General features: G+C 33.2%; 1 protein-coding gene across 1 annotated transcript in view; it reads left to right on the top strand.

Annotated features, from left to right (window-relative positions):
• The window catches only part of LOC130447339 (protein O-mannosyl-transferase TMTC1-like), a 315,042-nt gene that overhangs the window by 271,840 nt on the left and 30,502 nt on the right, over positions 1-12,700 (top strand). The window contains exons 9-10 of the mRNA XM_056784106.1: positions 3,835-4,024; positions 11,720-11,841. Coding sequence (XP_056640084.1) covers positions 3,835-4,024; positions 11,720-11,841 — 312 coding nt within the window. The remainder of the gene's footprint in view (positions 1-3,834; positions 4,025-11,719; positions 11,842-12,700) is intronic.

Genomic DNA, 12,700 nt, shown 5'->3' with positions numbered 1-12,700 from the left:
AATGAATTTTTAACTGAACATTGGATCGTTTATTGGCAACTTTGTCAATCAGAAATTTTATTGCTGAAACCATCGATTTTGATTACTTAATAAACAGGCTTGAAAAGTCACATTTTATTAGTTTATTTTTGAATTAATAGTTTTGTGAAAATATAGATTCGAATATCAGTTAAGGAACGCCTTAGAAATTCCGCCCAATGAGTGGTGGTGCTAAAACCGGCACTGCAGGTTTTGATATTTCTCAAGTTAATAGAAATTTTTGAAATTTTCCTTCCACTTCTAAACTCAAATGCTTTTTCAATTTCAACTTTCAACTATATAAAAATACTTATTTGGACGAATACTTTAATAACACCTTCGATATATTGGAAATATTTTTCTTCATAAGTCTACAAATAGCTATTTTTTATCGATTTAAATAATCAGTCCTGGATATTTCTCATTACAAATCCAGTTATAACGAACGGTAAATATTCATCAAACCAAATGAATGGAATTGTAATATCTCTATCAAACACGAAGTTTTTGTAACATCCATATTTCAATTATATTCTCATTGTGATTTTTAATCCTTATCAAGCACATCGATTTATCCAGTTTGAAAAATGTTATTTACTCCCTATGAATCATCGAATTATGTTACGAACACATGAAATTCGAGCAGCAACCATTATAATTCAAATAAACTGTACAGCAGATATGAGATATTTTTGTTTCACTACCAGAGGCAACACTTTTCATATCCAGTTGATAAAAAAATGCATAGTTGATTTTTAATTACTCCTTCAGTTTGTTTCTGTGCTTAAAAAATAAGTTGATGAAAGATCGCTATAAAATCGTGATGTATTCAAATGATGTTGGTAGAAATGGAACGGACCTAAGTTTTTTGTTCTGATTTTTAGTACTGGTAAACTAAACAAGTTAATAATACTACAAGCAATTAACCTAAATAACAACTAAAACTGTTTATATTGAACGCTATTGAGGAATATGAAGCTTCTTGGTTTAAAAAAGGGCTCTTAATTTCTGTGAAGCCACCTTAGGTACTTCTGCCACATGGCTATGGAACGACATATTGCTCTCAACATCAACACCCAATTAGCAAATTTGCAGTAATGGTGATATTTTATGTCCAGGGAAGCAGCAGTGCTAGTCTTCTCAATAGAAACAGCATTCTTTGCAGCATTAAACTCAATCAGATTGGTCCAACTTCACTCAAGATTACATTCACCACCAGTGTGGTAACGAGTTTGTAGTTTTATTGAGTAGATCGTTGATGTACAGGAGAAAGAAAGAAGGGAACAAGATGCATTCTGGGAGACACCAGCTTGACCTCAAACCTCTCTGAGATGTGTCCATCGATAGAGAGCTGGATGGATCGGTCTTTGAGAAAGCTACTTAGCCAGATGCCATTTGGCCGATCTTTAATGATAAATTTTATGTGGTCTAGGTGAAGTAGTGTGTGTACACGTACATGTCTTGTACATATCAGTATCTGTTGCTAGAATCTGGTCTAAGAGGTTAGCAAAGTTACCATCTCGATCGAACTCTGGTTGGTTCCCTGATAAATTGACTGACTGCTGGCAAACTCTCCAGTTTTTTCCCCTTATCGTCAATTTTGTTGGGAAATGGAATTGTTGGAATAATTTTAATACAGCTAGGATTTCAGGAAACTTTCTATCTTCAGAAATATGTTTTATTGCGCAATTCAGAATGCAATCAATCAAAATATTAACGAGACACGTAGAACCAGTTCTACGGTGGCGTTTTCAAGAAAACATCATTGGAAAATAAATTGGAGGGCTTGAGAAGCACAACGTATTCTGATGCTCCTCGATAATTTTCAGCAAAGTTATTGAAATTTTTCGCATACTGCAATCCTGTAATGTCACAAAATAAGAATGCAATCTCACATCTTGGCTTCGAATCGCGTTTTGTGACAAAAATATGGATTACATACAATATAACGAAAAAGGACAGGAAAATATTTATGCAGAGAATTCAATACAATTCCATTCCATCAGAACAACTTTTTTCTTAGTGTTTCGGAATTCAATGTATAACCAAGAAATGGATTATTTTGGTAATTTAAAGTCATAATTTATCACCTTCCGTCACCCCTTTTTCGGTAAATATTTTTTCTTTCTCAAAATGCATTTATGAAGGAAATGTGCGCCAATTTTCAACGTGCTATAACTCTGTTTACACTGCTGATTATTTTTTTTCCCATTGTTTCCTGTACTATGTGAATATTGTTTAGTATTCAAGCTAATTGTAAATTTGAGATTTTGAATTGTTGGTATAAAAACATATTATCACTTAATAAATATAAATTATCATATAAATTTGAAGTAGCTACTCAGAACATGTTTCTAAGTGTGTATAAAATTTCCAATTGGATTTGTTGAATTTCTTAAACTTTTCTGGAGAGTTTAATATACACCCCACAAAAATTATCGCATCACTCATTATTTTTAAAATATTCCAAATGTGTTGCTCGTTTTTCGAATTTTATTATTATTACAAATTGAAACACACATAAGAAACCAGAAATATCTATTAAGTCGATACATATACAGATTGTCCCAAAAAACTAAAATTAAGTATTAAGAATATCCTAAAATACCAGTGATGCGATAATTTTTGTGGGGTGTATATAATACTAATACTGATACTAAGAATGGGATGGCCTTATCTTTTCTAATTGCACTGGAAGGTCTCCTGGTCGCCCTCTTCCTAGGTTATGAATGCTTTTCAGAGGTGGAGGCTCCACTGCGCGTCGTTGGCTCTTTTCAAGTCAATCATTGTAGATTATAAATTGTAGATTGTTTGGCTTGCTCACAGAATCTGAAATTGTTGTTCTCTGAAATGCTCATCCTCTTAAGATAATGTTTGACGAAGCACTGACCTGTCAGAAGAATCATCATCAGTTTGATGTTGTTTCTGGTCATCACGAGCTAATATGGTTATACATCTATTGGATTATCTTGGACCTGGAGTGTTTCTCAAATGAGACTCCATCTGATTCTTTATTTATCCGGTTAGTTCGTTGTTATTGGTGTAGTATCTCATGAGGCCACAGTAAGGCTTTATTCCTAGATATGGAATCGCTGCCCCTTTTTGGCAAGGCAGTCTGCTTCCTAAATTCTTGATATACCCTGATGGCTTGTCTTTGTTAGCAAGTGCTTTTAGAGTTTTTCACACGCACTAGTTTGGACGTTGATTCAATATCATTCAGGTCATTCAAGGCCAATCGGCTATCTGAGAGAATGTGGATGTGCTTTTTAGAGAGGTTCCTATCCAAACACTCCTAAGCACATTCATTTATAGCTCTCTATTCTACCTGGAAATGGTTAGTGATGCTTTTCGTGGTATGGAGATCTTGATTTTGGTTCATAAATGCCGAGTTCAGCTCCTTGCGCTAGGCTCGAACAGTGTGTGTACCGGAGAGATACATTTCGAGCTTCTTCGAGATTTTTATTGATCCAGGATTGGAGGTCGTTTGTTCATCATTCTATACATTTGGTTCATTGGCTTGTGATTGCTTTCTAGCTTTATCAGCTGTAGAATTCTCAAGTACTCCTGTGGTCGTCGCTAAAGGCAAAGAAGAGGGAGATTTAGAAGGCTGTGTTGTAGCAGATTGATAAGTTTATATTTATTTATAGTATCAATAAGTGGGTGTAGGCTTCAATTGTCATTTAGGGAGAACATACAACAATCTCATGATATACTAAAGTTCATTTTCCTACTATTAATTCACTTTCCTACTAAGTACATCAACTTTAATACATTTATACTATCTGATGTACGTATAACTATATTATTTTTTTCCAGATTTCTAAGTTTTGGATACTTAGCGGCTTTCAACATGTGGCTTCTACTGTGTCCATCAACTTTGTCCCACGACTGGCAAATGGGATCTATTCCGTTAGTAACTTCCATTTACGATCCAAGAAATTTAGTAACAATTTTTTTCCTTGGACTAACAATGCTATTAGCTATTAAAAGCCTGTCGGAGTTTGAGGTGAGTTTTATATATTCATATATCTATGTTTGAATTTACTTTAACCAATTATAGAAGCTACTCGATTTCGATTTTTAATATCGAATAAATGAATAGACATAATTTCAATACCATCTGATTTGAAATTGAAGCTGAAATATCTTTTGTTGCATTTCCTTCTTCTATGAAACCAGAGCATTTAATGACGTTTTCCTAATCAAGGGGGATAGAAAATTCAGAATCATTTGAAAGAATCGAACAGAAAGTTCGAAGAAGCTTGAGTTTGTTATTATTACTTAATTAAAAAAAAGTGAAATTAATACAAGGATGAGTATTTGCTTGAAAAATACTACTGTCTAAGAAAGTACACATTCTATACAGCATATGTTTCAAGTTTGAAGACGCCAGTATTTGTTTATCAGCCATCAATAATGAACGTTCTCAATTTGTGAACATAGAAAAGATTGGTCATCGTTATGTTATACAATACATTTATTTAAAAGGGCTTAGCCCAAAAATATAGAAGCTGAACTAGATTCTATTCTGGGTGAGATTACTTCCTCGTTATCAACAGTAAAATATTCGGTAGCAGAGTTTACGCGAGGTCGTACAGCGTCTGAAGACCACCATCGCAGTGGTTGACCAAATAAAGTGACGACTCCAGTAATATTAAAGAGAATCCAAAAAGCGGTACTGAATGAATGTCGACTGAAAGTGCGCGAGCTAGCAGACAGAAGGCATTTCAAAAAGTGCGGTAGATGGCATATTAACTGAAAATTTGGTCATGAGAAAGCTGCGCACAAGATGGGTGCCGCGTGTGCTCACAAAGGAACAAAAACAACGTTGTAGAGACGTTTCCATCGATTTTTTGGCAATGTTCCACAAAAATAGAGCTAAACTTTGCGCCCTTTCATAATGATGGATGAAACGTCTCCATAACTTGACACCCGAAATGAAAGAACAATCAAAGAAATGCACTGAACAGGGAAAACCAGCTCCGCAAAGACTGTTCAATCTGCAGGCAAGATCATGGTGTCGGTTTTTTGAAATGCGCGTGGGATAATTTTCATTGAATATTTTAAATAAGGAAAAACAGCGAGTATCATGCGAACTCATTGAAACGTTTGTGCAAAAGAATCAAGTAAAAACAACCGCCTTTAGCCAAGAAGAGAGTGTTGTGTTATCAAAACAATGGACCAGCTCACACATCCGTTATACCTAATAGTTACCTAATAAGAGCATTTTGTGATTTTTTTCAATTGTTTCAATAAGAAAAGTGAGTTGGAATCCCTTTAACCTCTGTTAATATTCATACTGAACTTACTGTTTACAGTACCACTCCACCAATACTTACAATTACACTGGCTGACGCGCGTTGGAGACTGAAGGTAGACTGAAAACGATAACTTGGTTATCGAAACGCGCCTCAGGCAGTGTAATTGTGAGTGTTGATTAGGGTTGCTCCTTTTTTTGGCATTCAAAGTACATTGTTTGGGTAAGAAAAAAAATGTTCTTCTTTATTATCACTTTTAAAAACATATTTTTCATTGCTTTTTGCAGTTCGTATCGAATTATTATATTTACTAAATAATTTAACAGAATCTTGAGAGTATATATTTGAATTAAAGGGGATTGGTAATTCATTTTTACAAAATTTGGAGAGGCTTTGTTTCGCCATTTACTATTCATCACCGGAAAAACTCTATCTGTAAACGCTGACGTGGCAGAAATAGACAAAAATATAGTTATTTGTGTGTGTAAAGTAGCCTTTTTTCGACAAATGTGAATATTGTGTCTATGAGTATTCAGATCGAATGAGTCGAAAAAAAGGTTTTACACACGAATTGTATACAACAATTTTTCTACTAGCGAAAATTGAGGTAGAAGAGACCAAAATAAACATTAAAATCGATACAGAAACACTGGTATCAGTTGATCACTACCAATACTTAGGAACAATAATAAACAATAATGGTAAAGAAGATATAAATAACAGAAATGCATAAACCAATAAACTAAACTAAACACCAAACTAACGATATTTAAAACAAATCTAATATACGGATGTAAATCTTGGGTATTGACAGAACGACAAAAAAGGAAAATTTAAGAAATAGAAATGAAATACACAAGAAGAGTAAAAAAAGTGACAAAAAATATAGAATAACAAGCATAGATATAACTAAAGACCTAGATATACAACCTATATATCTACAAAACACAGGTATATCTCTGCATCTTCTGTTACGGCTTTTTCAGTTATGTGTCCTTTTTCTAAGTTTGCTTTTGTTGTTCCATTGTATGCTCCAAATACTTGTGAATCCTCTATGGTTTTTCAAAGTTCGTCTGTTTCCGTAAATTTTGATGTATACCTTACTGACTATGCTTAGTAGTGTGAGTTCTTATAATTTTTGAAGTTTCTTGTGCCTATTTCATTGTATATTGGTAAAATTAAAACCTTTTTTCCTTATTCTGTGTCATGTATTTTGTACATTATGATTCCAAGTGTCTTGGTTTCTACCGCTTCTGTCAAATCTGTGTTATTCCTTTTATTCCTGTTGCCTTCCCTTGCTTAAGTTTCTGTATTATCTGCTGAATTTTTTTAATAATTATTCCACCTTCTGTTGTTTGGGTTTCTCTTTCCAAAAAACCACTCAAACATTTTTCCCAACTTTTCGTGTTATATTTTCTTTCGCGTCTTTCCTTATTATTAATGTTACTTATTTTTCTTGTGTTTCAATTTCACTAAAGAATAGATTTTGATTTTCCTTCTAAACGTTTTTTCTCCAAATTATCGTTATAAGTTAACTTAACTAATATATTAACTTCCGTCCTTTCTTTCTCGTATTTTTTGTACTCTGATTGTTCTTAAAATTGAGAAAAATGTATTCCAATTAAATCCATAAATAATTACTAAAATATGAGTAACGTACCAATATCAATTAATCACACACTATATATTAAACAAAACAATACTGATGAATAAATAGCATCAAATTATAAGAGATAAAATACATTCCTGAATGCTTGAGGATTTCAATCCACGCACTAATATCATAAATGGAACTAGATATAATCATACAAGTTGAATTAATTAGTCATTAATTAATTATCTGTAACTATTTATCATTTATAAGTCATTAATTATAACTTCATAAATAGGAAGTCGAGTGACAGAGACACAAAAGCGTGAATATTTCGAAACTTGCAGATATATGAGTTGAGGTCAGTGGTCGACGCAACGTGGGCATACATTACAGGCAATACAATGAATTTGAACTGATTCACATCCTTAATTTCCCTCCAATTTCACGTGTTACATGAAAAAAAATTCAATAATCTCCTAATGAATGGAGATACCATAAAATATTACTATATTATCTTGTGAAATTGAATTTACTGTTGCAAATTCAACACCGAATTTCTTCTCAAACGCTTGAATCCTCTCCGATCATTCGTAATCACTCTCTTTTTATCTCCAACATCAACCTAAACAGCAGAGCTTATAAGAACATTGACCCAAATCTGTCCTCTTTTAAATACTCTACATCAGCTAAACACAGCTACTTGCGAATGACTTCCATCACCAAATGCGCGCTCTAGATGTTTATCTAAAGCGACCTTGAGATCGTATTATATGACAGCTCGTACATGTAGTCTTGAAAAATACACATACACTGCACTGCCGCACATCACTGTTAGAAACTACATCATCCTCGATTTCTGAGAAGTTTTCTGAATGGATATTGTCGTCATCCTCTGACTCAACGTCCTGTCGGATAAACTCTTTGTAGGAGTTGATGCGCCATTTTAATAAGATATTAGAAACGAAAACAAAACTTAGGTGTAATATAAACATCAAAATGGGGTTGTATCCTCCCCACAAAAGAAACTGATAAGTGGAACTCAAACAGCAAGGTGGGGTCGGATCCAATCCAAGCGCGGCTAATGTACAGATCGGATAGACAGGGTAGTTGAAGGTCATTTACCAGACTGGTGCGGCCTCTTCGGCGTTCGCGGGACGACTGGGTAGTAGGGCAGTGCTCTGAGAAAAAGGAGTGGGGAGTTATAAACAAAACAGACTCGCTGGGGCTGGATCCAATTCCAACCTTACCGCTAGATTCTACGTGAAGAAAAATATAGAGTTCATATATTCTAGTTTAATGATACAAATCAATTTTCCCTCTTTGTGTTTAGAAACCAATATGATATAACAATTTGTGAGGATGTAAATTTAAGCTTAAATCACTTAGACTTGAGCGATATCCATTATAGTGACAAACTATGGATCCACTGATTAGACGAAAGCGTTTATTTGGAAATCACGGAACTTGACAGTGAGACGAAATTTATGAATGCATTTAAAATTAGTCGGAACGGAAAATCTGGATATAACGTTGTATTTATTCTACAAAATCCAAAGAAACTTGTTAGAAGCAAACACAAAAAGATATTATATAAGAATAGAAAGTTCATCGTTATCATGGATAAACTAGAAAAAGTCTTACTACCGTTTTCTTGTATCAAATTCAAATACTTACAAATAATATGGAAACAGCTCATAGATAAAGAAACTCTTCATCTTCATTAAGTTGTTTCGTATGAAAAATCGATAGAAATATAAGAATAAATATTGATACTGCAATTAACCTAGAATATCTCATAAAAATATTGTCCCTTCGCTAATGTAATATCCGTACATGTGAAAAGTTGTTACGATGTTCAAAAAACAATACGTTATCACATAATTAAAATATTAATTTCTTGATATTCGATATCTTGATTCCCCGATAAAAATATTTCCAAGTTAACGATAAAAATTAACATTGAAAACAAATGGATTGTATATTTTAATATCTGAGAGGCAAATGTTATTATAACTTCGTGACTGACAATCATTGCCCTCACAAACTACAGTGTCGCCAAATTATATTGGATATTTTTATTTCGAATTCGCTGTAGTTACGTGATAAATGGTTATTTATATTGTAGATCAAGTCTGTTGTCTTATTTTGAAACTATTCGTATTAAAATAATTTGTACAGAGAAAAACTACGTTTTTCTTCGACCCACGTAACACGTGCGTATCTTGATGATGACATCAATACAGTAATAATCTTTATTTATATTTGTGGAAAATTCTCCACTTCATTCTTTTAAAACATCAGTCAAAGTAGTGAAGCCTTCGTTTTAATTAGCACTTCACCTCTGCTAAAACGCCAACATAACTTTTTTTTCTGATTGAAATATTCAAAATAAAGTGGCGTATCCCATCGCGTTACTACTCGCTTTTGAGTCAGGCGAGCATCTGGAGAAGCTTTAATAAATACTTTTTTCATGTTGTTTATTCAATAATTAACCAGTGGGAAGTTATTTCTCATTTTCTCAATGATCCTATTGGTTCTAAGAGCAAAACAACTGCAGTAAATTTAGATAAAAAAGTTTTGAATCTGTTTAACCATGTATGTTTCAGAATAGATAAGCATTGACAGAACTAATTTATTCTTTTTTAACTCTTGCTCCAACAACTAGGGTTCGGTATATATCAGCCGCAAACATGTGCCATTTCATCCATAATTGAATTGAAATTATTTTCCAATTGTTGAACTCGTTGACATAGACTCCCATAGTGACTTCAGCGGAAAATTTCTCAAATTCCGATACTCACTATTTGGAAAGCTCTATAAAGCTTATCAATTTGGTATTTTTTTTAATTTGAGACCCGCAACATAATTGAATGTATGGTAGTTACTTTGACAGATCTCAATGAAATTAGTTTTTTGAGAAATATTCAAAAAAACCCTTATTAGTTGAAATATTGCTTACCACTTCAACACAGGATTTTCGAAAAAAGAATCACCATCCAAGGAAAGATTTGAATATCCAATAAACAGACATCTTGAAGAAACATCTACGATTGATAATAATAAGCGATATCTAGAATCAGATGCGATAAGTCTCATGTTAAAAACTAAATTTGAATTGAGAAGTGTATGACATTTGAGTAAATATGTAAAAAAACTAGAAAAAATATGGAAAATACACATTTTGCGTATAATCCGAACCTCAGATATTATCCTAATTTCTTCAGATAGTTGTATGATTTGGGGTCTCGTATACACAGCGACCCAAAGGATCTATTGTATCCCCCTTTTTGGCTGCGATACTTGAGAACCCTGTCTTTACAGCTGATCCATTAATCCCACTCTTAGTTGACAGAGATCTTCGTCTTTTATTTCATACGCTCTCAGGTGTAGTGCTCTAGAGTTTCTTAGTTTCATACTTCAAAAAAATGTGGATAGAGGTTTCGTCCTCTGTGTAGTCAAATAGTTGCTATTCCATGGAAAAAATCACTCTCATGACAACACTTACGTAACAGACTTTTAAAGATTTTATACTTTGACAACTACTATAGGAAGTTTTGAACAAACATCACTAACATTTTCTATGCATTCTATACAATAAGTTACTAGAAAAATATCTACAAATGAAATGTAGACATATCTATTCACACCAAGGAGTACCAGACAATGATTATTAAATAAAAGAATAATCCACTCAAATTACTTCACTGATCGATCGGATTTGATTCTTAATGGATTCATTCTCAATTACACGAGAAATATGCTTCAATAAAACAACATGACTCTACAAGTACAGCTCATAATACAGTGTATTTCTTGCAGAATTAGGTTCATTCAATATAAAGTTCAATGTGGATTGAGCTATCTTCTTCTCCTCTTTGATGAAGACTATACAATATTTTCTCTCTAATTCATATTTAGATATTCTTTCTATTCTTTCTACCTGGCGGTGTCAAGCGTTTTCACACAACTACGTCTGTTGCGTGCTATTATATTGGAAAAGAAGCTGTTACAGAATTGCAGTTTCCAATTGACTTCTTAAGTATGATGGTAGTCAAACGTCAAAAATAATTTGTTACCACAACAAAACTACTGTCGGCTGATGTACTATAAATCACCTACATAATCGCTACCGCATATTATTAGAAAAGAGTTGGGGCTTCTTACAGGGATTATGGATGCAGATACTTATCTTGATAGCTTATATCAATTGGACTATTTACTTTCAAAAATGTACTGAACAGCTATGATTCTCATTGCCTGTACTTGTAACTGTATTCAAATTACGGTGACAAAATGAACATCTCCATCGAAGCCACAATGCTGGAAGAGAATTTCCTGTTTCCATAGGATGTATCATTGAGGTCGATAAACTTTTCAGTGCGGCGTTTATTGATATATCTTTGAAATCCATGTTTATCACATGGCCAGTCATTTGTCGTATTCTTCCATATCAGAATGGGATTTATGTCTATTTATGTGCAAGAAACAAAATTATAAATCATATTTTGACATTATTCGTAGTACTTATTGCATATTTATGGATAATAGAAAACTATCTCTCAGATTAGTTGAACTTGAACAAACGCATCTCTGAACATTATTCTCGTTTTTTTAATCATCTAAATGGAAATATTATTCACAATACTCTACACATATTACCACATAAAAAAGTCTGAAAAGTTAGTTATAGGTATTCACGTTTGCCATTCTCTCTACACTCGCTTTGCTATTAACCGATTTTTACAAATAGCGTAAAGGAACCATGAAATTACTATAATTACTACATTTTATTTTTGTTGTTTATTATTCATAATTAACATGAGAAGTGTAACTTTTTTTTCTGTTTCAGTCTCAAAAGCATACTCCATTAGTATTGGGACTTCTCCTGCTAGTGTTGCCTTTTCTACCAGCAACCAATTTATTAGTAACTGTAGGATTTGTTGTGGCAGAACGATTGCTATACATTCCGAGGTGAGTTTCGAATATCACATAACTTGAGAATTCACAAATTTATCAACGATTAAATTGTACCGTCTGTTCTGATAAGTTTGACTCTTGGCTTAATATCAGAAACCATTCATAATACGATTATGATCTAATAATGGAGCATAGAAAAAGCAGTAGTCGCATTCTTCAAATAATTCTGGATATATTTGATGAAACAAGCTTTGGTACATCAATTTAAATAAGGAGTGGAGGAGAGTAATTATTTGTTTATGCAAAAATGCACGATCTACTCTACCAAACTTACTATCTTCAAAGGCAGCTAATTCACCAGCATTATTTCGCCAATTGTATACTTGGAATTAATTAGCAATAGAATGACAAAATCCGCATCTCAATATAACTTGAAAAAGTGTATACTTTGAACATTTGAACTACTTATGGTTTAAGGTATGAAGAAAACATTCATTCCAATGATTATTTCAATATATCTGATGATACGAATGTTGATACTAAAGTTTTTACATATGGCAACACTGATGTGAATATTTCAAATCCGACGTTGTCGTTATAAAGTTTGACATTTTTACTCAGAACCTACTGTCATATGAGTGCTATTTGATTTGTTTAGAGATATTTGTATCATTCATCTTGGTGAAAAAATGGAAATAAATCGCGAACATTCTTGAATGATCATTTTCTATAACTTTCGACGTGAATTAGACCAACTGCAGTGCAACCCGCTTCGAATTTTGGTGATAAAGGGTGAAAGTCTCCCAAAACAGTTATTGTGTCAGAAAACATCGATGCTGTGCGTAAACTGATATAGAAAGATCGTCATGTGCCAAATCCAACAAAAGTTGCTCGCGCACGAAGCTATTCGAAG

This window comes from Diorhabda sublineata, chromosome 8, assembly GCF_026230105.1.
Source record: "Diorhabda sublineata isolate icDioSubl1.1 chromosome 8, icDioSubl1.1, whole genome shotgun sequence".
Classification (NCBI taxonomy): domain Eukaryota; kingdom Metazoa; phylum Arthropoda; class Insecta; order Coleoptera; family Chrysomelidae; genus Diorhabda; species Diorhabda sublineata.
Note: the sequence above shows the minus strand (reverse complement) of the source record. Positions and strands in the feature narration are given on the sequence as shown.